The 23162-nt window shown below is 32.3% G+C and overlaps 1 protein-coding gene across 1 annotated transcript in view; it reads left to right on the forward strand.

Annotated features, from left to right (window-relative positions):
- The window catches only part of EPHA6 (EPH receptor A6), an 809212-nt gene that overhangs the window by 489212 nt on the left and 296838 nt on the right, over positions 1 to 23162 (forward strand). Inside the window, 1 exon segment of the mRNA XM_006923412.1 lies at positions 10471 to 10595. Coding sequence (XP_006923474.1) covers positions 10471 to 10595 — 125 coding nt within the window.

Below are 23162 nucleotides of genomic sequence, written 5' to 3' on the forward strand. Positions count from 1 at the left end.
AATAAGATAAAATGGATTTAGGAAAATCTCATATTTCAATGATCACCCTTAATGTAAATAGACTGATCACCAATAAAAAAGCACAGAGTAGTAGATTGGATCAAAACACAAAACCCAACCACAATGCTGCCTTCAAGAGACACATCTCAGCTGCAAGGGCAAATATAGATTTAAAGTGAAAGGATAGAAAACAACAATTCAGGCAAATGGCATCCAGAGAAAAGCAGGTATAACCATACTTATATCTGACAAAATAGACTTCAAGATAAAAAAGGATAAAGAGAGACAATGATGGACACTTCATAATGATAAAGGGAAACATCCAGCAAGAAGATCTAACACTTATCAATATTTATGCTCCCAACCAGAGAGCACCAAAATATATAAAACTACTAACAGAACTAAAGGGAGAGACTGACAAAAACATAATTTAGTAAGGGACCTAAATACTCCACTGTCAGCTATGGATAGATCATCCAAACAGAAAATCAATAAGGAAATAACATCCTTAAATGACACATTAGACCAACTGGATATAATTGACATTTACAGAGCCTTCCATCCCAAAACAGCTACTTATATATTTGTCTCTAGTGCACATGGAATATTCCCAAGAATCCACAACATACTGGGACACAGAGATAACCTCAGCAAATAAAAGAGGGTTGAAATCATACCAACTATATTTTCTGATCATAATGCTTTGAAAGTAGAGATCAACTGCAAAAAGAAATCAACAAGAACCACAAATACATGGAGATTTAACAACATGCTACTGAAGAACAACTGGATCAAAGAAGAAATAAAAAGAGAGATCAAGAGATACATAGAAATGAATGATAATGATAGTACAACATATCAAAACTTTTAGGACATGGCAAAGGCAGTCAGAAGAGGAAAGTTCATATCATTATAGGCCTATCTCCAAAAATAAGAACGAGCCCAAATAAACAACGTAACACTTCATCTTAAAAAACTAGAAAAGGAAAAACAAAGAAGCCTAAAGTCAGCAGAAGGAAAGAAATCATCAAAATTAGAGCTGAAATAAATTAAATTGAAAACAAAACAAACAAACAAACAAAAAATAATAGAGAAAATAAATGCAACAAAGAGCTGGTTCTTTAAGGTTAATAAAATTGACAAACTCTTGGTAGACTCACTAAAGAAAAAAAGAGAGAGGACACAGATAAACAAAATTGAGGATGAAAAGGGGAAATTACGACAGACACTGCAGAAATACAAAGGATCATACAAGAATACTATGAAAAAGTATACAACACCAAATTTAATAACCTATAAGAAATGGACCAGTACTTAGAAAAATACAACCTTCCTAGACTGAATAAAGAAGAACTGGAAAATCTAAGTAGAGCAATCAACAGCATGGAAATTGAAACAATCATCAAAAATGTACTAAAAAGTAAAAGTCCAGGACCAGATGGCTTCACCACTGAATTCTACCAAACATTCAAAGAAGATTTAATACCTATGCTCCTCAAACTCTTCCAAAATATCGAAGAGGAGGCTTGCCTTCCCAACTCATTTTATGAGGCCAATATTATTCCGATACCAAAACTTGGTAAAGATAACACAAAAAAAGAAAACTGCAGACCAATATCTCTCATGAACACAGATACAAAAATCCTAAATAAGATACTAGCAAACCAAATACAACATCACATTAAAAAGATTATATATCATGGTCAAGTGGGCTTCATTCCAGGGGCTCAGGGATGATTCAACATATGCAAATCGATAAATGTAATATACCACATAAACAAATTAAAAAACAGAATCACATGATCATATCAATAGATGAAGAAAAGCCTTCGATAAGATACAGCATCCATTTATGATCAAAGCACTTAACAAAATCGGTATAGAAGGAAAGTAACTTAACATAATAAAGGCCATATATGACAAGCCCTCAGCCAACATTATACTTAATGGTGAAAAACTAAAACTCTTCCCTCTAAGATTAGGAACAAGGCAAGTCTCTCCACTATCGCCACTCTTATTCAATATAATATTGGAGGACCTAGCAAGTGCAATCAGGCAAGAGAAAGATATAAAAAGCATCCAAGTAGGAAAGAAAGAAGTCAAACTGTCACTGTGTGCAGATGACATGATTCTCTATGTAGAAAACCCTAAAGACTCCACAAGAACACTACTAGATACAATAAGCAAATACAGTAAAGTCTCTGGATACAAAATCAACATTCAAAAATCCATAGCATTCCTATACTCTAATAACGGTATCAGAAAAAGAAGTGGAAAAAATAATTCCTTGTGCAATTGCAACAACAACGGAAAAATATCTAGGAATAAATCTAACGGAACATGTGAAGGACCTATATAATGAAAACTATAAGGCCCTATTAAAAAAATTGAAGAAGATACAAAGAAATGGAAAGATATTTCGTGTTCTTGGATTGGAAGAATCAACATAATTAAAATGACCATATTACCTAAAGCATTATACAGATTTAATGCAATCCCCATCAAATTCCCATCAGCATTTTTTAAGGAAATAGAACAAAATATCATCAGATTTGTATGGAAGCACAAAAGACCCCGAATTGCCAAAGCCATCCATAGAAAAAAAGAACGAGGCTGGAGACATCACTCTGTCCGACTTCAAATTACACTACAAAGTGAAAGTAATCAAAATGGCATGGTATTGACAGAAAAATAGACACACAGACAAGTGGAACATAATCGAGAGTCCAGAAATAAACCCATATTTGTATGGACAAATAATTTTTGACAAAAACACCAAAAACATACAATGGAGAAAGGAAAGCCTCTTCAATAAGTGGTGCTGGGAAAACTGGAAAGCCACCTGTTTTCTATCACCACACACCAAAATTAACTCAAAATGGATTAAGGACCTGAATATAAGACCTGAAACAATAAAAGGCATAGAAGAAAACATAGTAACTAAACTCAAGGACCTTGGGCTTAAAGAGGATTTTATGAATTTGACCTCAAAGATAAGGTAAGTAAGGGCAAAAATAAATGAATGAGACTATATCAAACTAAAAAGCTGCTGCTCAGCAAAAGAAATTGTCAACAATCTAATTAAAAAATGAGCAGAGGACCTGAATAGACACTTCTCCCAAGAAGACATACAAATGGCCAACAAATATATGAAAAGATGCTCAACATCGCTAGCTATTAGGGAAATGTAAATCAAAACCACAATGAGATAACATCACACACCTGTTAGAATGGCTATAATGAACAGAACAAGTAATAACAAATGTCAGAGAGGATGTGGAGAAATAGGAACCCTCATACACTGCTGGTGGAACTGCAAATTGGTACGGCCACAATGGAAAGTGGTATGGAAGTTCCTCAAAAAACTAAGAATTGACTTACCATATGATCCAACAATCCCTCTACTGGATTTTTACCCCAAAGACTTGAAAACTCATATTCAAAAAGATCTTTGCACACTGATATTCATAACAGCATTATTCACTGTGGCCAGGACATGGAAGCAATCAAAGTGTCCTACAATAGATGATTGGCTAAAGATGCAGTGGTACATATATACAATGAAATATTACTCAGCCTTAAGAAGAGATGAAATACTGTTATTTGCAACAACATGGATGGACCTTGAAATGATCATACTACGCAAAATAAGCTAGACAGCAAAGATTGAAAAGCACATGATATCACATATGTGAGATATAAACCTAACAGCAACAAATGAACAGGACAAACAGAGACTTATGGACATGGACAATGGACTAGTGGTTACCAGAAGGGAGGGGTGAGGCAGGAGGGAGAAAATTAAAAATCGAAATATTAAAAAAACATTATATATATATAGTATAGAAAACATAAACTAACTTTTAAAAAATTAATGACAAAATTAAATATTATAAATATACATGACCTATTTTGCTTCTATGTGTAAAACTGTATATTCATTGGCTGAAAACTTTTAAATTACCTTCTCACTGGGAGACTTTTCCTTAAATGTGGTATTGCCATATATTTGGGCATGGCAGCTTTAAACCAAAAATCAATAGTTATCTAAGTTAATATTTAATGAAGAGGAAAACAAAGATAGCTTTAGATATGAACTGACTCAGAAATTTTGTCATCTATCAACCACTGAGGAATATCTGAAGTACTACAGCAAATTGAGAACTGTACCATGGAGGAGAATTGCATATGAAAAAATAAAATAGTGAAGGGAAAAAAAGGAAGACAGTACCACATACACAAGATGATGGTTGCTATGTTATTTTTAATTGCAAATTAAATAGGAAATAAATGAAATGTCCAAAGAGAATGAGAAAATTAGCTGATTTATAGTACTTCTACTTGAGAGAATATTATGCAACCATTAAAATTATAAGTACAAAAATTTTTATAGCAACATGGAAATATGTAAGGCTTAATGTTAAATGAGAAAATAGGATGCAAAATTTTATTCACATTAAGCTTATATGTGTACATATGTATGTCGGCTGAAATAAAACATGCAAAAAACAAACAAAGAAAAAATATATCTAAAAATAACAGATTCAATGGCAATGAGGATATTTGTAACATTGTCTCATTCCTTGCTTCTAGTTTTGAGCAAAGATTTTAATTTTGTACATATTACAACATTAAATAAGATTAATTTTAAGAGGAAATATAACAAAATGTTAATTTTTTATTTTTCTTGACATTCTGAGATAATATCGAAATTCACCTTTACATCTTATCATGAAACTATTGCTGACTCCTCTGAGGTTTAGCTTTCTCTTCTTTAAAATGTAGAGAATACCATAGATTAATTAGTAGTAAAATAATTAGAATAATTTGTATTTCTTCAGGTATCTCCACATAAGCTTAAGAAAATAAAGCTCATTCAAATGTAAATAAGACCTCTTTTGTTTACTAATTCCACTACATACTTTTCTTTTCACTTTTTGTTATACATTTTTTTATAAATGATTTGGGATTCAGAAAATATAATAATCAGAAAGATCTGTATTAAAACCATTTTCAAGAATGTGGTAATCTATTCAACAATCATTTATTTTGAAAGTCAAAGCTAAGATTTTGAAGGCTTAAGAAAGGATATATATCAGAAATATAATTCTACTGAAAACTATACTGAATACGTAATTCTTACTCAGGAAACATTATTCAGAGTCCAAATCTTTCAGTTAGCCTCTGATCTGACTAACTCTAGAAAATATTTTTTCCCTGCCTATTTATTTCCTTCTCTGACTTTTAAAGATCCTAATTAAAAATCAATAGGAAATGCAGTTAGCATTATTATATTGGCTAGGTGTCCTGTGTTCTAAAATCAATTTTTCTAATGTGAAGGAATAACTATATTTTCTAATTTATATTTGTTGGTACTACAGTGTTGTCACAATATGCCAAATTCAGATGTTATATAAATTTGGGTTATTAAGAAAACAAACATGTTAAGTATATTCAAAACAATCCCTTGAAGTTTTATGTATTAAAGCCTTATTTTAAAACGAAATTTTATATAATGTTGGTCCTCTCTGAAAACAGAAGATGCAGCATTTGGAGTATATATTGTCCTATAAATTGTTTTTTACATATTCTGCTTTAACTCATTAAAATTTAAAATGTGTGCCTAGTGTATGTCAATAGCTGTCTTCAAAAGCAATATATTCATACATAATATGGCTCAGAAAATCCAAAATATATAAAGCAATTTTCTCTAAAAGTGATTTAACAAAATAAAAAGTTTGTTCATAAAACGTGAAAACTCTAATAGGACAATATACAGGACAATACTGGAAACTTCAACATCCAACATTAAAGGAATAACTTGATAAAGTATCAACATAATTGAATATTATAGTCATTAAAGTAATAATTATGGAAACTATATCAAAATATGGAATAAGGTTTACAAGATATGGTTAAAAATAGAATTATATAAAATTATGTATATTTTACAACTATATAAAGTGTGGATATTTGCCTATGAAAGGAATATGTAAAAATAGAGTTGGATCCTTAAGTCCATGTACAAGTGAAGAGTCTACATAGTTAGGGAATCAATTTTTTTATTTTTATTTTATAGAAATATAGGAGAAGACTCATAAAATTTAGGTGATGTGCCTGTACAATTGTACAATTAATGAACAATTGGAGAATTGGAAATAGAAAAGATAGTACCTATATTTGAATCAATAGTTATTCTAATATGCTACTGCCATAATAGAATTTTTTGTTTCACATGGATTATCATTTGACCTAAAATGCTAAATAATTATGAAACAAAATGTAATAAACTAATGACATTGTACAATAAACTGAAAATTAACCATAAGATTATATATATATATGAAAAGGACATTTTTAAAATTTTTAATGAAATTTTATATACTTAAATCAACTTATAGTTTGTATGATTCACTTTAAGGTTTTAATTTTTCCCTAAAGTATCATTTAATACATTATTACACCATAATTTAAGAATTGTAATGCATTTTGCAACAGAAAAATATTTATTAATGGAATGGTAGTTTATTAATAAATGTGACTCAATTTAAATAGTGAATTATTTGAGTAGTTCTTATTTACCACATTACCCATTTCTGTTTTAGCTTATATCACAAACTTCTCTATTTCTTAGAAATTTCTATAATTATTGCTCCTGTTTAGGAGTATATTTTACTCCAACAATAATGCTTTTATTGAACATTTGGAAAGAGTTTTAAATATAGTTTCTAAAGTACTTTTTTTCTTAGAACCAAACATGTCATTTTCACAAATTAAAATATATATATACTGTATTCTTAAGGTCTAGAGGCAACATTCAGAAATAAAATACTAAACTTAGTACTTGTGTTTTTCTTTGAAATTTTAAATATATTCATTATACTCATAGAAATCAATTTTTTTCAAATCCTATTCTAACCTGTGATTGGTACATTTGAATAGATTTCTGAAAATGAATTAGAAAGATATAAGTTTATAAATGATATTTCTAATTTGACTTTGCTATGTAGAGTTTTTACTTACTTTACTGATCTAACATCTGTATTTCCTTCTCCCTAGGGAAAAGAAAAAATCCTAGTTTTCAATAACACCAACATAATTACTCATTTGCTTTCTCCCTCAAAATACCTGCACAAATTTAGAATTACAATACCAATACTACCATCAACAATATCATATCATCATTTACTAAAAACAATTTAATAATGTTTGCAGTTTTTTTAATCTTTGAATTATATCCCATTGAGATGTATGTTAAGTTATTGTGTTTAAAAGTCACTATAAGTAGTTCATCTAGGAGGCTGTGCCTCCAACTCAATACACAGGTTTCTTTCATTTTTATTCTGATTTTTTGAGATTGCTTTTTTAAATGTTAATTTATTTTCTAATCATTTAAAACATTTGCAACATTCCAAAATGTTCTGAGATTTTTAACTTTTAATCCTGTAGTGAGATTTTTAACTTTTAATCCTGTAGTGTCCATCCTATTTCCTCTCATCTCCTAGGGGTAACCATGTTATTGTCTTTTATTCTTAGGTTTATCCCTATATTGTTTTTATACAGTTTTTTCCACCTTAGTTTCCCCCACTCACACACTTAAAAATATATCCTGAAGAGCATTTGAGGTCTTCCTTCCCAGTAACTGTCATCAGTTTTGGCCTAAATAAACATAAAAATTCTCTACAAGTTTCAACATTCTTACATCTACATCTATTTGGCATAGTCAGCGAGATTCCAAAGAAGTCCACTCAGGGCCACACTGTGGTCCCAGACCCAATGCTAGGTACACGCAAGGGCTCACTGTGCCCCCACTGACTCCCCACTTTGCATTGAGTGAACTGTGATGAGTGTCCTTTTGGAATCCCGGGCCTCTCTGCTTTAATTAATAGGCCCATGACTCTATTTGAGCTTAGAAAATCCTTAAGATGGAAATAGGATGAGATAACCCAGGGGAAGGGGGAAAAAAAAATGGATTACTGCTTTTAATTTCTGCTTTTTATTGGATTGCTTACTGCAAGTCCAAATAAAATCTTTGTTAAATGAGAGACCGAACTTCTCTTTAGCTCCAAATGTAAAAAGATATTTGCTTCCCACCTGAATAGCCAATGGGGCAATAGTAGTCATTGCAGATCACCAAATATAGAGTGGCAGAGATGTGCACTGCGAGCAGCCCAGTACGATAACAGAATCCATCTTGAAGAAACCTACCGGAGTCCCAGGGAGAGTTCTATGTAAAGGGTGGGGTATCCTGGAATGGGTTCACCCTGAGAGAGGGGCCTTTGCCTTAGAAAAGTTACTGTTCTGGTGGTGTCTCGTAAGCTCTGGCTAGCCCTCGCTTGGATATTTTTAGGTGACAAAGACACTTTCTGGACTTGCCTGAGGAAAAATTTTCTCTAGGGTAAGAAGTAGTCCTATAGGGATATTGACCACATTTGGCTCATCCAGAGACATTCACATAATGGCTAGATTCCTCTAGAAGTTTGTTCAAATTCTACAGATTTGAAAGGAAAAACTGAAAACATGGGAAATTGTGCCTCTGCGGCTGACAAGCCCCAAGACAGTCAGCTTCCTTTTAATACTAATGTGACCAAGATCTTTTGATACTCCTAAATTAATTTTTCATGTATAATTAGAAAAAGCCAGCTATAGAATTAGGCCGAATGAATGGCAAGCATATTAAATTGGTCTCTTGAATCTTCAAAAAGAAGATTAAGGTAAATGGATCAACCTATGATGTCCTTTAGGTGTCAAACCAATTCTTTGAGGTGTTAAAAACGGTTATCCTTATTTTAAAAGGGGCGATGTCGTTTGGAATTTGACTTTTCAAGGACAAGTATAAATTGCAAATGCCTCCAAAACAAAATTTGGAGCCAAATGTTCTTTTATAAACTAGTGAGTTTTTCTCATAGCTAAAAAGTCTCTGAGTGTAAATCTGTATGTGTATGTTGTAAATATGAATAATTTCTACCTCCAGATATAGTATTGTTAAAATTAATTTAAAGGCAAGCACTTGGAAGGAATGAATATTCTAAAATTCTCAGAAATATAGAAACCAACTCAACTGTGATCTAAGATCATGTGATCTTTATATATATATGAAGTTGAGATTTTCTATCCAGAAACATGGTATATCTTTCTATTCGTTTATGTATTTCTAAACTTTTAAGTTGTATCCATGAGGATATTTAATAAAACTTATTATAAAATAAATAAAGTTCACATATTATATTTAAGTATATATTTATATATATGTGTGTGTGTGTGTATGTACATGTGTGTGTATATATGTATATCCTGAAACAATGCCATTGCAGTATTTATAGTCACAATATCTTTTTACATTACTATTCTCTGGTCAACATAGCATAGTTTTTCAACCAGTCCCCTGTTGATAGACATTTAAATTGTTTTCAATTGTTACAAACAATTCTCAGTGAGTAGTCTCATAAATATGTCATTTGTATTTGTGCAATGTATTTTTGGAATAAATTCCAAAAAAGCTAAAGTTTAAATGGGCATACAATTTGCCTTAAATTATTGAATTTTACTCATAAGAGTTGTATCATTTTGCATTCCCACCAACAATGCATTAAAATGCTTGTCCACCACAGCCTATCCAACACATAACCTGGTATCAGATTTTTGGCTTTTGTGCCAATCTGATAGATGAGGAATGGTATTTCAGTGTATTTAATTTCTATTATTTTTTTTGTTATGAACGAGTTTTAACGTCTATATAAAAAACTACTGTTTAACATTTAGAAAGCAAAATGAAAAAATTTTGTTAGAGAAAAGAATTTATGATATATACATTCTTGGTATATTTAACACAAGATTACTTTAGACTAAGATTGGATTGTTAAAACGATGTTATATAGGAAAATAAGATAGATGTGCTTCTGACAATAAACTTCAGAAGTTAAGTATTTCAATTGTATTCCAATGCCACAGAAACCATGTAAAAGAAACAATCCTTAGATCGATATGTAACAATTTGCTATATTTAAGAAGTTTATGATATAAACTTTTATGAAGTACTGAGACTGTATAAAGTACTAAGTCTTGAAGAGAAAGCAAACCTATAAATGGTCTTATAATTGAAGAGGATTTTTCTATAGAAGATTTAGATTTGGTAAAATAGAGGAGCTAAGTGTATCATATTTCATGTCAAAACCAAAGCCAATTTAAAGGAAAATGTCCTCTTCTAACAAATACAAAAATGATGTGTTCTGGCCTTTATTTTTTGACTACATGATTTTTTTCTGTTTCTAGTAGTATTTCTAAATATATGTTAATATTATGTTTGGATTGAATAGAGTAGATCCTAAGGCCACCTTGTTAATCTGATATCCATACTTGATGTCCACCTCAATAGAAATGTTTTTTTCTTTTGGAAGACAAAATATTAAAGGAAGGATTATGGAATATGATTCCTGCTAATTAATTCTTAGTTATTTTCTTTCCTTTCAGCACCTTCCCTGATAGGTATGGTAAGGAAGGACTGGGCATCCCAAAATAGCATTGCCCTATCATGGCAAGCACCTGCTTTTTCCAATGGAGCCATACTGGACTACGAGATCAAGTACTATGAGAAAGTAGGTCTTATTTGGAGCTTCCTAAAAAGTTACATATACATATATAAAGATATATGTATATACTGAGCATGATGTTATATTATATTATTTTATTTTAAAACATGTTCTTTGCCCTATCCTCATACCTACTATTTCTTTGAATACCCTCTAATTTACTGTAGTGCTTATAATTTCTTAATTCATTTGTCTTCTTTTATGTCAAATTAAAGTAGAAGACACAAGATGTTCATCTCTGTCATGACTCACTCTAGAGAGTTTTACTGTATAGTAAGAAGTAGTAACTCCTGTTACTAACAGTTTAGTTGACTCAGCATTGTTTCTAAATTCACTTGGGAAGAAATGGCAAAAAGGAAGTTTGCATAGGTAATATTTCTACCAATGAGCTTAAAGTTACAGTCCTCTATAATTTGGAAAGGATGATTTAAAGGATAAATGAAAATAACGGATGATTTAAAGTTTTTCTTTACATTCAAGTCAGCTATTTTATTTTATAAGAAGCTAGCAAGATAAATCTGGTTAATAAATCAATTATTTACCTTAATTTCCATTTTTGTCATTTAAAATTGTTCTCAATTACTATATTTTTCTGAATTATATACTTACTTACTTTTAGTGTTTTCACACTCTGTGTTTATGCTTTCTCTTTCTCCAATTCCTCAGCATCGTGATAATGTTGCCATAGATATTACAGCAGAACACATGGTCAGTTCTGACAGCATGTCTCATTGTGCTAATACTACTCTGGAATATTGATAAATGTAACATTAAATTTAAAAAATTGAAAGTAATAATTATATATAATTTTCAGTGGCATACTACAATAAGAAAGAACTTCTTGCATTTGTGTAATTTACTGTAAGCAAAAAAAATCATAAGTAAATTTAGATCTCTTCTGAAGAAATATAGGGCAAGAAGAGAAATAGAAATCTCTTTTTTTATTCCACTGTTTCTGAGCAAACGAAAGTTTGAAAAAGGGAGAGGTAACTCAGTAGCGTGGCTATATCCATTTTGACACTCTAGTAATTTCAGCATTATGTAGTCAATGAAAGCTGTCATTATTGTTACTTGACATGGATAAATCCATAGTCTAAGAAAGGAGGAATTTACTGAGTTTAAATTGGATTACAGATTCTGCACATTAGCCAGGCCAACATATGTTCAGAAATATTGTTGGGCTATTTTTTCAAATGTTACAACAGGTATCATGATGTTACAAGAATGTACATACATTCTGTTCACTAATTTAGTAGGTCTTCATGTATTCAAAAATTCTGATTACTTAAAAAGCAGTACACAGACACACATAAGCAACTTTCAGAATGAAAATATTTCTCTGTATTTTACGAAGGTTAAATTTCATAGCAAAGTACATAGCAAATCACTTTTATTTTATAGTCACTTCTACTTCATATGTTTGAAGATTAAGATAACGGCAATATTTCCAATTAAGAACAAATCACACAGATGTCACAGAAAGGGAAACATATCCATTTGAAATTTTAGAAATCTATAAGATTCTGAAAGATGGTAATTGACATATTCATGTTTTAATGATGGAATAAATAATATTTTGAAGGAGTTTACTTTGTAAGGAAAATGGCAATGATCTAGCGTTAATGAATTAAACATGGAGTTGGAAGCCAAAGATTTCTAATTCATGTTCTGATTCTGACTCTTGTTATGCTTGTGGCCAGGAAAAGTCAATTCATCTTCCTGTGTCTCAGACTTCACATTTACAGAATGGAAATAAAAATTAATTATCAATAGACCTAAAGATGAAAAGTGCACTGAATTAGTATTAAACATCATTTAAGAAAGTATTAGGGAAATATTTGTCATCTAATATAATGTAAAATCAGCACACAATAGCATGAGAATTAAACTAAATAAACTAAATAAAATCATTATCTTTTTATACACAAATGTATAATATATAGGCAATCAATCAAAGATGTTAAAATATCAAACCTTTCAGAGAAAGCATAAAATGATTGATATTAAAACTTTTCCCAACTATGACTTTAATTTTAACTACGTATATACTTTATATATCTGCATTTATAACCTGGTTTCTCCTTCCAAGAACATATTTTTATAAAACACTTATTGGGGTGAATTGGGATGTGGAGTGGAGGGGAGGCAAGGAAGAGAGAGGGAGGTAGCAGTATAGATAAATATGAATGGATGGATGAATTGATGGATTCTAAATAGCTTTGGTAGTTGCCTTAGATAGAGCTACCCAAAAGCAGACCCTAAGAAAGGAATTTGTATGCAGGTGATTAATTAAGAAAGCTCCCAGGAGAACTGGTAAGAGAATGGAAGAAGCAGGACTATGAAGGAAGATGCCAATCAAACTCAGAGTGACCAAAGGGAGCTCTGGAATCTAAATTACATCTCAGAGTTCACACTGTGAAAACAAAGAAGATGAGCTTCTATATTCTGACTTCAATCAATCATTGGCTCCAGGACTTAATGGAGACGTGCGTGTGGTATGAAAAAAAAAAATCATAGGCACTTCTAGTTCACTGTAGCAGCTCTAATAGCCCAAATTTAGGTCTCTAAAGAAGGTGGAAGGTACAAGCCTTTAAAGGCAGAACTCAGAAGCTGTGAGATGGCAGCAGAAATAGATAAAGGTGATCCAAGGGGATCTGGTGCCACACCATCAACTAAGGTATCTCAATGCACAGAGGGCAGTGAGAGAATTTTAATTCTTTGCTCATTGTAATATTCATATTCTACTCAGTATTTAATATTGGTGCCTCAATCTTTAGTTTATGCCATTTAAATCTTCCATTTCTTTTTATTCAAAGTTATACTGTATTGCTAACCCATAATTAATTCACAATCAATATTTACCCCATTCTCTGAGGAATTCATGCTGTGTTATTAAGTTGTCACTGCATTGAGAGCATTATTTTGTAAATCAGGAAATGAGTTAAACTATTTAGAATATGAAGTTTCTACAAGTAGATGAGGTCAAACAACATACTACTGTTACCAGTGATCTTTGCTCAGAGAATGTATATTAGAAGACACTGGCCTGAGTGTTCAAAAATTTGAGTTTGGCTCAGACCTTAACCTTCTTAGTCTTGTTTTCTCAACTAGAAAATAAGGATCTAGAAAAGTAATCTTGACAGTTCTGTTTCTAAATGCTAATATTTTTGTATTTATACAGTTATATAGATAAATTATCCCATCTCTCAAATAACTATATTTTTCATTTGTGGCTACTGAAATTAAATACATAAAGACATACATTTTAAAAATACTTTTACACATAGGGAGAAGAGGTAGATAAGAGTTAAGGGGCTCAAATATATGATGATGAAAAGAGATTTGACTTTAGATGGTGAACACACAATGCAATATGCAGATGATATGTTATAGAATTGCACACTTGAAACCTATATAATTTTACTAACCAAAGTCACCCTGGTGAATTTAATAAAAAACAAATGAATAAATAAATAGCAACAGAGAACAACAACTACAAAAATATCTTACCACAGGGAACAGTATTATTCACATCATAATTATATATGAAAAGTAAGACCCTGCAGTCATTGTCTGTCTGTCTGTCTGTCTGTCTGTCTCTCTCTCTCTCTCATGTCTCTCTCTATGCATGTGTGTGTGTATGCACGTACACGTGTGTGTGTGAGTGGTAAGATGGGTATAGAGAAGAAAACGTTGCTTTTATTTAAAACTAATTAGATCGTCTCCATTCACCTAATTATACTCCCTCAATTCTTGGATACTTTTCTCTTTTAAACTCAAAATGTTTCATTTTTTTAACTCAATTGAATATAGTTTGAATACGAAAAGTCACTTAAAATAACAAAGAAAGTCAAGTATAAGTTACCAAAAAGATTTCTATTTCATGTTTACACGCTAACTATGTTTTTCTTCAAAAGCAGATCCTACTTATGATGAGAGAACTGTTTTTAAAAATAAAGACAATTTAGGTAATTAAATAGAGTTTATTTAACAGTTCACGAAGTAGACAGTGTCTTCTTGGAGAACTGCAAAATTGGGTGAGAAAGCAGGAAGTTTTTATAGGATAAAGAATAAGGAATAAGGAAGCAAAAAATAGAAAATATGTGATTACCTGGGACTGTATAGCAACCTTATTTGATGTAAGAAGGAACAAAGCAAAAAATAGAGAGTCCAGAGCTGGCGTGGCTTTTGGAGATTAGCTAACTAGATATAATGTGGCTTTAGTCAAGCAAAACATTTATAGGGACATGAAAATTATCCAAGTTTTGGTTTGCTGACATGGCACCTCAGGTAGGAGTGTTATCTTTTGGGGACGATTTGAACTCAGGCATCATCCCAGCGTCATAGGGCAGGGGTAGCAGTGCAGAAGTGCAATTCGCATTTTTACTTAGTTCTTCTCCACCAACGCATCAAAGAATTACAGGTTAGCAAGATTTAGAAAAAATAAGATTTATTAAAAGTATATTTTAGAAGGAGACGGGCCACGCTAAAGAAGGTTGTAGCCATGTGGATTTGGGAGGTGAAAAGATAAAGATAGAAGACAGAATACGCTCCAAGGGAGGAGTGGGTTCTCAGCAAAGAGGGCTGTAACAGCCCAGAAGTGGGAAGGTCTGTATTATATTAGGGCCTTGTTGGGTGGTTACAAAAGCATTCCTAGGTGATTCCATGTGAGTTCATTTTGATTGACACTCGGCTGCAATATAACTGCAATATAACTCCCTGCCTACTATGCATGTGTTTACCCAGAAATCAGACTGTTATAGATTCATGAACTTCTGGGCATAAATATGTTATTATAATGATGGTATAAGGAGGTTGAGGTTGTGAGCAGGTTAGGGTAGTACCTTCTGCGCAACTGTCTGTGGCCAGATTAAACCAACTATAGGTTATGACTCTTGCATCTTTTGTCTCCTGGAATGCAGAAGAGATTCTTTAACTACCAATGGGGTGTTCTTTGGGTGATCTCTGGGCTGGGCCTCCATTCCTTCATTCCCCTGTCACTCATGTCTGACTAACTACCTAACAGGAATGTCTCTATCTTGGGCTTAGAAAGCTATTTCAACAGAACTTAGACATCATCTGCTCTCTCAACCCCTCAGTCTCCACCTTCAAAATGTTGCAAACCTTATTACAGTCACATAATGTCAAAAATCCAATTGAATATCAAGCATACCCTTCTCTCATCACTACTCTTCCCTTCTCTTTATTCTTTTTGTTCATATTTTTAATTTTTCCTCTCCTTTTTTCCTCTACCAATGGCACTGTTTCTCTTGCTTCTTTGTTCTTTTATTGTATTTTTCAAAATCAGTCTTAATTAGAGTCATTTCTTTGTGTATCTGACTCACTTTTTTGTGAGCCCTGGAAAATCGACATCATTTTTGCCGTCTTTGTCACCGTGTCACCGCTGGGGTGATGTGAAATCTGGCATCACCCCAGCAGTGTGGTGGAAAAGGAGGAGGATGATGGTGGACAGTTGCATTGTGTATTGTCCCTCAGTCTTCCCTGTCTACACAGCAAAAAATGACAGATTGGCAAGATTTAGGAAAAGTAAGATTTGTTGAAAGTACATTTTAGTAGGAGACAGACACACTAAGGAAGGCTGCAGCCCTGTGGAAATTAGTAGATAAGGAGATAAGATAGTACACGGAGGAGTGGGTCTCCAGCAAGGAATGTTGTAACCATGCAGAAATGGGAAGGTTTGTTTATATTTGGGCCATGATGGGAGGTCCTAAATGTTCTGTATGTGAGGTCACCTTGACTGAGAGTTGGCTGCTATATAACGCCTACTACACACATGCTTACCCAGAATACAGTCTGTTATAACTAGATTTATGAACTTCCAGGCATAGTCATGAGATTATAATGATGGTATAATGAGGTTGAAGTTAGGAGCAGTAATTTCTGCCATGCATTTGTAGCTGGTTTAGCCAGCAGCTTTTATGGCCTTTGTGCTCTAGGATTTGGGGTAATTTATAATCCTAAAAGGGAGGTATTTCTGGGAGGTCCTTAAGGAAGGTCTTCAAGGGATGGTTATAGAGCTGGGCTTTGGCTCCTGTCACTCATGCCTGACTAACTACCTACCAACCCAACCCCTAATCAATGCCTAAGACACCTGTTTGCTTTCAATTAAATTCTACAGACATGAGTAAAGTCCTCTCTTCATTAAGAACTTATCACAGGAAATTGAGAAAAGTCACCAGCCACTGTGAAATTATCTCTAGAAATTAAACAAAGAGAAAAGAAAATATATAGGACTTCCTATTTCTACCTGTTCATAAGAAAGACGCTATACAAATATCCATCAACTGAGAGGACATTCTGTTAATAACTAGAATATAAGCTCATGAGGGTGGGGATTTCTTATGTTCTCTTTCATAATCCCAGAGTTCAGAAAGGCACTATAATAATTCATAGACAATAGTTGGCCAATTACACTCCAGGTACTCTTTTAAGTGTTTTTTTTCACTGACAAAATAATTCAGTGCTAATAACCCTGTGAGATAAATACTATTACTCTTTCATTTTGCAGATAAGGAAACTAAGGCACAGGGAAGCTAAGAAACTTTGCCAAAATTACACAGCCAGTAAGTGGTTGTTAACACTGGCCTTGGTACTTGCATCACAATTAGACTTCTCAGAAAAGTCAGTGCTTTTTGCTGATGCTGATTTTCTAGGTTCCCTAAGGCCAAACACTTCATTATTCTCTGATGCCAATTTCGTATCTGTAAAATGTCAGCAATAAAACATACCTATCTCACCAGGGTGTTGTACAGCTCCACTAATTACCAACTGGTAGCTCATTTTGCAAACATGAATCCCCCATAACACTTCATTATTCTTATATCTAGTACTTAAATAGACAATGTGACTGGTAAAGTATTTTCCTTAAAGTTCTCTTGTTAATTTTTACCACAGTCAGCAGTTTTTAGATTTTGTTCAAGAAAACTCATCATGAGAAAGTAGACATTCTTATATCCAGATGGTCAATAATTATCTATATAAAATACTGAATTAATGTAAACTGCTATCGTTTCACTGAGTCCACCGATTACAGAATAAGGTATCTATGAGTTTTATATAAAAATATATAATTTCAAGTCCTGAGAACAGTGCATTGTTTAAAAAAGGTGATGAGATTTGTAGAAAGCTTTTTGTTATGGGAAATATTTTCATCACTCAGGGATGATTTAAAATAGCTCCTCTGAGGTAAAGTTGAATACATGGTATCCTTTAGTCACATACTTCTCAATAGCTAACATTATACAGTAAGTCTCTTTCTTCCTCTTCTCCTCTCTTATTCTACTTTCTCAAGTTAGTTTTTTTCCCCCAGATAACAATTTAATTTAATGAATATCTCTTATTTTTACAAGATATATAATTAGTTAATCTTCATTGAATTAAAAATATGTGAAGCAGTTATTGTAGAACTAATCATCTTAAGAACAAAAAAAATCCTTCCTTTCTTAAAAAAGGATCAATATGCAGTCCTCATTTTCTTTCGTTGTACAGTTGTCTTTCAGTATCCTAGGGTGATTGGTTCCAGGATGCCCTCTTCAGATACCAAAATCCACAGATGTTGAAGTCCCTTATATAAAACGGTAGAGTATTTGCGTGTAACCTACACACAGCCTCCCTTATACATTAAGTCATTTCTTGATTACTTATAATGCCTAATACAATGTAAGTGCTGTATAAATAATTGCTATACTGTATTGTTTAAGGAATAATGACAGGAAAAATATTCTGTACATGTTCAGAACAGACACTACCTTCATAGCCCTAACTACATAGTACACATCAACAATAACATAACTTTATAGAAAATATTTTTGATCTGCAGTTGGTTAAATCCATGGATGCAGAACCTACAGATACAGAAAACCAACTGTATTTCTTTCATTTAGGTGTTTGCCCAAGGGAAGAAGAGAATTTTATCTTCACTTCCATGAATACTACTCTTACCTCCCTCTACTATTTAGGTATAGAAACATATCTCCATCATTCATTCTCTGCATTCACTTTCCCTTGTGACCATCTAGCTTATACATTTTGTAACCTAAATGTAAACCTGCATGTAAACCTAAATGTGGTTATTACACAGGAACTAAGAAAAGTGTGATTGAGGAAAGGACATATGGATCATCTGGATCACATGAAGACCTTGTTGAAATGCAGCTTATGATTCAGTTGATTGTGTGTGGGTTAAGGGGGATGAGGATTTACACTTGAAAGAAGCACCCAGGGAATGCCAACAGTGCTGCTCCAATGACCATGCTTTGAATTATTGGTCTCCAGAGGCCCTGCTTCTTTATTACCTTACTTTATCAAGTGTGAATAGAAGAAAATAATCACTACCCTCTAAACATGCTCGTGAACTTAAATATTGCAGCATCTTTGTAAGTGGCCAGGACCTCTGTAGATGTTACATTACTTGTATGGTATTAGAACCTAAAATATTAATCTGAATCAAAATGCAGTAAATAAAAGACCAAGTGAGTTTAAGGTAATTGAGTGTTTCTAATGGAATAAGCAAATTCTTGAGTTGGTAAATAATATTTTGTGTCCTTTTTTGTTCTTTTCATAATTCTTATTTGTTGCAATGCCCAACACAGAGAAATTGGGTGTAAGCATTTGGTACTAATTAAAACAACATTACCTGATAGAAAATGGACAGCAAGGGAATTTACTAATATACTCACTCACTATGGAGATTCCATAGCCAATTCCCATGTTGTGCAGCAAAAACTACTATGTAGAAACCTGTCTGGTTTGTGAGCTCAGGGAGTCTTCACAGTGCCTGCAGCAGAGATTCTTGTGGTAGCAAGCCTGGGGCTGGTGCCAGTTCTGCATCAACAGCAGCATATATATGGTTTGAATGTATCAAAATAGAAAGAAACTAAAAATATATTTACTCAATTGCATCAAGCATAGAGTCGGCATGCACATGAAAATTTCAAGTGTTTACTAACTACTTACTCTATCTTTAAAGTATGTCCTAATTCATAAGAGTTATAATTATAAGTTAAATCAATCTTTTGTTTGATTTAAAAAATTAATTTGTTTCAAATTGTAGAAGCTAGATTTGATATGTCAAAGATTTGCTACATCCAAAAAAGAGGGAAAAATAAAGTTGGTAAAAGGATTCTAAATATACTTTATTCAGAACTTGAGAATATACCTAAATTTATAGACTAAATTAAAGTTATAAACATAATGAGTATCTAAACTTTATGTACTGGTTTCCAAGAACAATAAAACAATACCTTCTTTACCATGCTCAAATAGCCTGGGATTCTTTTGGTGGTATGTAGTCACCAGAAGTGCAATTTTAGCCCTGATGTTCTTGTGTAATATTAGGTAAGTCTGCACATTAATTACACTTTTTGCCAACCTGCCTTATTTCAATCACCTATAAATTCCACAACATTTTAATTCAATTTCACATCCTAAAGTCATAATCAATTGCTTCTATATTCCTAGTCATGCTTTTCTTAAAATGCTTCTTCATTACTTCCCTGAATTCCATGTCTTTATCTCTTTTTTTGATGAAGTTAAAATAAACTGTTGTTTTTCAGTCTTGAGATTCCATAATTGCAGAAACTTATTGTTTTTATTATGTCTTGCTTTACTATGCAAAGTGATAAGAAATAATCAAGAGTAATGAAGAAATGAAAGATTTGATGTTTCCAATGAAAATATGAGATATAAAAAATTACAAGAAATTCATAAAAACTTAAGGATGAAAGAGTAATTTCTTCAACAGTCTGGAAATCTATACACTTTACAATCAAGTTTTATATTTATAATAATATATGGCTATTTTAAAGTTACTAATAACACATAAATTTCCACCTCCTCTTAAAAATTACTGTTTGGAAGAAATAATGCAATGTAACATATGGCTTAGAGTAGAGATTATTGAATCTGCAATATCAAATTATTAGATGATCAAAGCATCCCTTTATGTAGGGGAAGGTGGTGGGAAGGCATTAGAAACTATTCTAGATGAAGTATTTGAGATAATGCCTACCGAGAATTAGTGTAGCTATGGAGTATAGGCAAAATTAGTATTTTTCTATTATATTTTCATTTCTTCACGAAATTTCTTCCAGAGAGTAACAAGGATACAAATTTAAACTTCCTCCCAATTTTCAATCTAGTTTGGTGAAAATCAGACAAACAAAAATCTCATATACAGACACCAATTATTCAAATATAACATTGCCATGGATTCAGACTGTATTCAGTCAGCCTTCAAAGAACTATTCTTTCATTTACGGGAAATGTAAATATCATGTTGCCACTTTTAAAAGCCAAATATACAAATCAGACATCTAATTTTCTATATTAAAATGATGAAAGAGTAAATACTACTGTATAATGCCTGGAGGTAAATCTTGCCAGATTTTCTAATATAAATTTCAAGCTAAAAGCCTCAACTAGATTATGTTTTATAACTCTTAGCAAGTTTCTCCTTGATCACTGGCCTTATTAAAGTGTTGACTGAGTCATACTCCCTAAGGAGAAATATAAGATTTTCTCATTTTAAATGCAGTTAAAAATATAACCACATTTTTGCTTATTTTAAACAATTACCCTTTGGGGTAGAAGTACAAACATAATTAGCAATTCTTAAATTTATTCCCTTCCAATACTCTACTGTTACTGTCTTTCATCCGGCACTTAATAAGAAAATCTATAAATTGAACGAAGACGCATTTGTTTCTTCTGAGGATTTTGAAGCCCATAATTATGTGAAAAATCATGTAAAGTTATCTTGAGGTATTTTCTATAACAGATGAGGTGGCTGTTTGCAGAGTGTATACTTCGGCTCCATTTTTCTACAGGGATTTAGTAGGAAATGCTAATGAAGGAAATATGGACATACGGAGGGTGTGGAAGGGTAGCAACTTTTCTTGGTAAACAGTCAGGAAATTGGTGACATTTCCTTCCTGGAAATAGTTCACTCCAATAAATACTCTTGTGAAAAGTGTGTATGTGTTTTTAAACTGTGTGTTTTTAAGCACAGATTTTATTAGGCTCTGTAAATTTCCAAATATTGTAATATAAAGAAAATTCAATCTTTTTATAAAAATTTCTCTTAAGAAATATGTGAGCTACTCTGTGCATAGGCTGCCTGACTCACTTTGCAGATTTTTTCACTGCCAGAGGGGAAGTCTAACATCCAAGATTTGTAGTGTATCCAGAGTTAGGAAACCCGCTCTTTTGGACCAAGAGAACCCTTATTTACTGCAACACCAATATTTGATTTTATTGAAACGATTAGAAAAATATAAATGAGTTGGAAGCTAAAATGTTCGCACATTCTAATTCTTGACAGTACATTTACGGTCTTGAGTGAGGGTAGAGAACAAAATCTTGGTGATGATACCTAAATTGAATTATGGAGAAAAAATAACTAACATATAACTCTATTAACTCATTTTAAGACAAACAAATTAGCTGCTAGATAATTGAAAAATATCTACCTGCTTTATGATTACCACTTAGATTTTAACTTCCTACTGGCAACTTGAAAAAACTGTAATAAAAGTATACTTAGATATTGATAGAACATTAAAAGTGACTAGACTCTTAGTATAATCACTATTGTTTATTTCATGTTTCTTCTGTGCCTTATTTAAGTTTTGGTGACTCATTAGTTAATTCACTGTTGGACACATAAGCAAAGAATTGTACTATAATTTAAAATTATAATGCAATTGAATTAAAACTGAACTGAATAGTTCTATCAACTCTGTCTCTAACTAGCTATAGACTGTGGAAAAGCCCTTAAACCTCTTGCTTCAATTTTCATCAACCAAATTGAAAATCATCTTATTATATTATTTTTAAACTACTTTTCAGCTCCTTGAGAATCAAGAAAGTAATAGTCAACTCATAGTGGATTTTGACAGATCTGAATTAGAATTCAGACTTTGATACTAATTAGAAGTATGACCATAGGCAACTAGTTTTAGATTAAATGAGACTTTTAAAAGTGGAAAGAGTAAGCATTCAATACATATAACCTACTAAAATCAACATTAGTTTTAATACTGGTACCAGTTTTGGTTTTAAGAGGGTTCCAGTTCCTTCAGTAAAGGTCCTCTAAATTTTTATTACCCAAACAGAATGGCATTATACCCAAAATGCAAGCGTGATCATCAAAAGGATTATTATATTCTATAGATGACATGGTAATAAGTCAAACAAATGAAAAGACAGTAACTAATATGTAAACTACAGAACAGAACCAGTCCTTACATTTAAAAACTAGCATCCACATCAATATTAACCAACTGATACCACCCCATATTATTTTATTGTCACTGCAGAAGCTTTAATACAAGTATGTGATAACATTCAAATTTGGAAATCACAACGGATTTATTAAAATATGAATTTCATAGTTTATGAACTATAAGACATTTGACATTAAATAAGATACAGATGAACTATAAAAATATATATCCAGTAGTATAGTCCATAACCATTGAAAAGAGTTTCATTATTATTGTACTTTCCAAGTACACATCAGAGAAGTTGATGACAGCACAGGCTTTTTTTTTT

This window comes from Pteropus alecto, unplaced genomic scaffold (assembly GCF_000325575.1).
Source record: "Pteropus alecto unplaced genomic scaffold, ASM32557v1 scaffold379, whole genome shotgun sequence".
Classification (NCBI taxonomy): domain Eukaryota; kingdom Metazoa; phylum Chordata; class Mammalia; order Chiroptera; family Pteropodidae; genus Pteropus; species Pteropus alecto.